The sequence below is a fragment of the Phyllostomus discolor genome, chromosome 8 (assembly GCF_004126475.2).
Source record: "Phyllostomus discolor isolate MPI-MPIP mPhyDis1 chromosome 8, mPhyDis1.pri.v3, whole genome shotgun sequence".
NCBI lineage: Eukaryota > Metazoa > Chordata > Mammalia > Chiroptera > Phyllostomidae > Phyllostomus > Phyllostomus discolor.
Window position 1 is genome coordinate 90,092,971 of NC_040910.2, and position 2,983 is coordinate 90,095,953.

At 66.7% G+C, this 2,983-nt stretch overlaps 1 protein-coding gene across 2 annotated transcripts; it reads left to right on the forward strand.

Moving 5' to 3' along the window:
* The first annotated feature begins 315 nt into the window (after nt 1-315).
* LIMD2 (LIM domain containing 2) lies at nt 316-2,725 on the forward strand. Of its 2 annotated transcripts, none has more exons than XM_028521671.2 (5): nt 316-459; nt 1,192-1,285; nt 1,480-1,524; nt 1,606-1,745; nt 1,833-2,725. In XM_028521671.2, exons 2-5 carry the CDS (start codon nt 1,244-1,246, stop codon nt 1,990-1,992), a joined length of 387 nt encoding a protein of 128 aa, XP_028377472.1. In that variant the 5' UTR covers nt 316-459; nt 1,192-1,243; the 3' UTR covers nt 1,993-2,725. The 2 variants fall into 2 exon arrangements, with proteins under 2 accessions (XP_028377472.1, XP_035889420.1); XM_036033527.1 differs by lacking the exon at nt 316-459 and adding an exon at nt 506-525.
* The last annotated feature ends 258 nt before the right edge of the window (nt 2,726-2,983 follow it).

Here is a 2,983-nt window from a genome sequence, read left to right on the forward strand (position 1 = left end):
GAGCGCTTTTTGTCCCGCGACCCCAGGCGTCTCGTCCCGAACTCATCCGCGCCCTGAGGCTCGCAGTGCGGGGCCGCGGGGCTCCCGTCCCTGCCTCCCCGTCCGGGTCGGGCGGACCGAGCGGCCGGTTCTCTGGGGCCAGCGAGCGCGGGGCCTGAGGGGAGGAGCAGGGCGCCGCGAGCGGGCGCTGGGGCGGGGGGCAGACAAAGGCGGGGACCGCGAGCGAGGGAGCGAGGGGAAGACAAAGCGCAGAGGGGGTCGGCGGCGGCGCCGGGCGCGGCGGAGCCAATGGGCGGGCGCGAGGCGGGGGCCGGCGGGGGCGGCGCCGCGATAAGGCGGCGGCGGCGGCGTTGGCTCGGGGACCACAGGCAGGCGGCGGCAGCTCGCACCCGCGCCCACTTCGCACTCGAGGCGCCCCCGGGAGACCGACCCCCGCCCCGCGGCCCAGGCCGGGACCCGGTGAGATACGCGGGCGTGTGGCTGGAGGAAGGGGTCTGCAGCCGGTTCGCAAATCAGGGCGCCTAGGTGGGGGCTGCGGGAGCCGCCTCTCCGGGGTCCCCAGGGCGCTTCTGCCCGGCGCTGCCGCCCGGGCCCTGAGGCTAGCGGCTGGCCTTCGGGCCGGGCCTCCGGGCGGGAACGGGGCCAAGGACCCCCTGGGCTGGGCCCGCGGGGGGCCCCGGTGTGGGGCCGGTCCAGGCGGGTCTGGGGGCCGAGGCGCGGGGCTGCCGGACAGCGCTGTCCAGAGGCTGGGTCAGCCGAGCTGTGGGCGCCCTCGGCCCTGGGCTGGGCTGCGTAGGGTTGGGGTCAGGCCAGGGCAGCGGGTTGTCGCCGCGGCCCTGCCCCGCCCGCCCTCTCCTGACCTTTCTCACCCCACCCCCACCGCATGCGGGGTCCTGGTCCGCGGGGCGCTCTCGGCGGCTGCGGAGCAGCCCCCCTCCTCACCCGCTCTGTCCATCCCCCGATACACGGTTCCACTCAGGGACCCCTGGCCCTTGGGGAGCAGCGTGGGGGGCGGGCGGGAGAAGGGGGAGGTGGGTGAGGGCGGAAGTGGCAAGACCCAGAGCAACAGGAAATGACTTAGAAAAAGTCCCAACCACAGCCCCCCAGCCCCCTGCTTGTAAACACCCCCACCCCCACCCTGCTGGCTGGGGAAGGACTTGTGGGGCCCAACCGACCGACTTCCCCTTGCAGAACCCAGCGGGTGCCGCGTCTCCACCCAGGCCTCCATCACTTCCAACCAGCCATGTTCCAGGCTGCAGGAGCCGCCCAGGCCACCCCCTCTCCTGTAGGTGATCAGCCGGGTGGGGGGACACCCCGACCAGGTGTCTGGCTTGGGGTGAAGGGGTGAGGAGCGGTGTGTTTGCCTACCACCCTTTGCCCCTTTCCCCTTGAGTGCCCCTGGGAGCTGGGCTGGTGACCCCAGTGAAGGTCTGGGGCATCTCTCTGCTGCCCCTGCCCTGACTGGCTCTCTCCCCTCAGGAAGCCAAAGGCGGTTGTGGCCCCAGCACCGTTCAGCGCTCCAAGGTAGGGCGGTGAGAGTGGGGTGTAGGCGGGGGAAGGGATGGACGCTGGTCAGACCCCTGGCTGAGTCTCTCCCCTCGACAGTCCTTCAGCCTTCGCGCCCAGGTGAAGGAGACTTGCGCTGCCTGCCAGAAGACCGTGTACCCCATGGAGCGGCTGGTGGCAGACAAGCTCATTTTCCACAACTCTTGCTTCTGCTGCAAGCACTGCCACACCAAGCTGAGGTGCGCCTCTGCCCTGCCCTTGCCCTTGCCCTCGCCCTCACCTGCCAGCCCTGACCCGACCTGACCACAGCTGTTCTGCCTCTGCAGCCTGGGCAGTTACGCGGCACTGCACGGGGAATTTTACTGCAAGCCCCACTTTCAGCAGCTGTTTAAGAGCAAAGGCAACTACGATGAAGGCTTCGGCCGAAAGCAGCACAAGGAGCTCTGGGCCCACAAGGAGGTGGACACCAGCACCAAGACAGCCTGAGGCCCTCTGACCGTCCATTCCCTCTGTGGAGGGCCTGCAGCAGGATGGTGGGAAGTGTGGGAAAGAGATCGGACCTGGGCTTGGGTGGGGAGGCAGGGTGGGAATGGGATGAGGCTGTCTTGCTCAGGCAGAGGGTTACAGGGGCAGGGCTCTGCTCCAGGATTCCTTCTTTCTCATTGGGTTGGGATTTGGGAACCAGGATTAGGGGGTTGCTCACCACCCTGCTCCCTGCTTCCTGCTTCTTTCAGCCTACCCAACCTCACCCCCTGGCTCCCTTGGAGGCCCCCAAGCCCAGCTTCCTTATCTAGGTGCCTTTTCTCCAACTAGGAGTCAGCATGTTCCCCTCAGGGTCCTAAGCTCCCTCACTGCCACCTGGGGTCCTGTGTGGCCCCCATATCTCCCCATCTACCTCTGCCCTTAGCCTGGTTCTGAGCCATGGAGACTTTGGAGGAAGGAGAGGCAGCATGCCTTCTGCTGGGCCTCAGAATGCCCACCAGGGCCCCGTGGGGGAGGGGAGGGGAAGTGAAGCAGCCCTGCCCTCCCTGCAAAGCAAGGCAGGGCAGGCCCCAGTGGGGCTTGGGACCATCTCGCACCACTGGCATCGAGCAACAGAAGCTAAAGCACCTGCCAGCTTGAGAGCCAGAGACTGGCAGCAGCCACACTCCCTTCTCTCCTGTTTCTGCCGGTTCCGTTGTGATCAACCCTGTTTTAAACATGTTTCAACAGATCCTGACTCTGTATTATGTGGCCTCACGGGGGTCTTTGTGGAAGAAAGGGCACAGACTCACCATGCAGAGGTGAAGAGGGGGAACAGGGTCAGCTCAGAGCACATCTGGCCTTGTCGGGGAGCAGTGATGAGTGTCAGAAATAGCAGCCAGCCGGAGTGAAAGGATGTCCCTGGCCCAGCCAGGCTCTCCATGCTGTTAGACCGAGTGTGTTTATAACCGAAACTCCTTTGTCCTTCAGCCTTGTGTTGGCTAAGAGGGCCAGT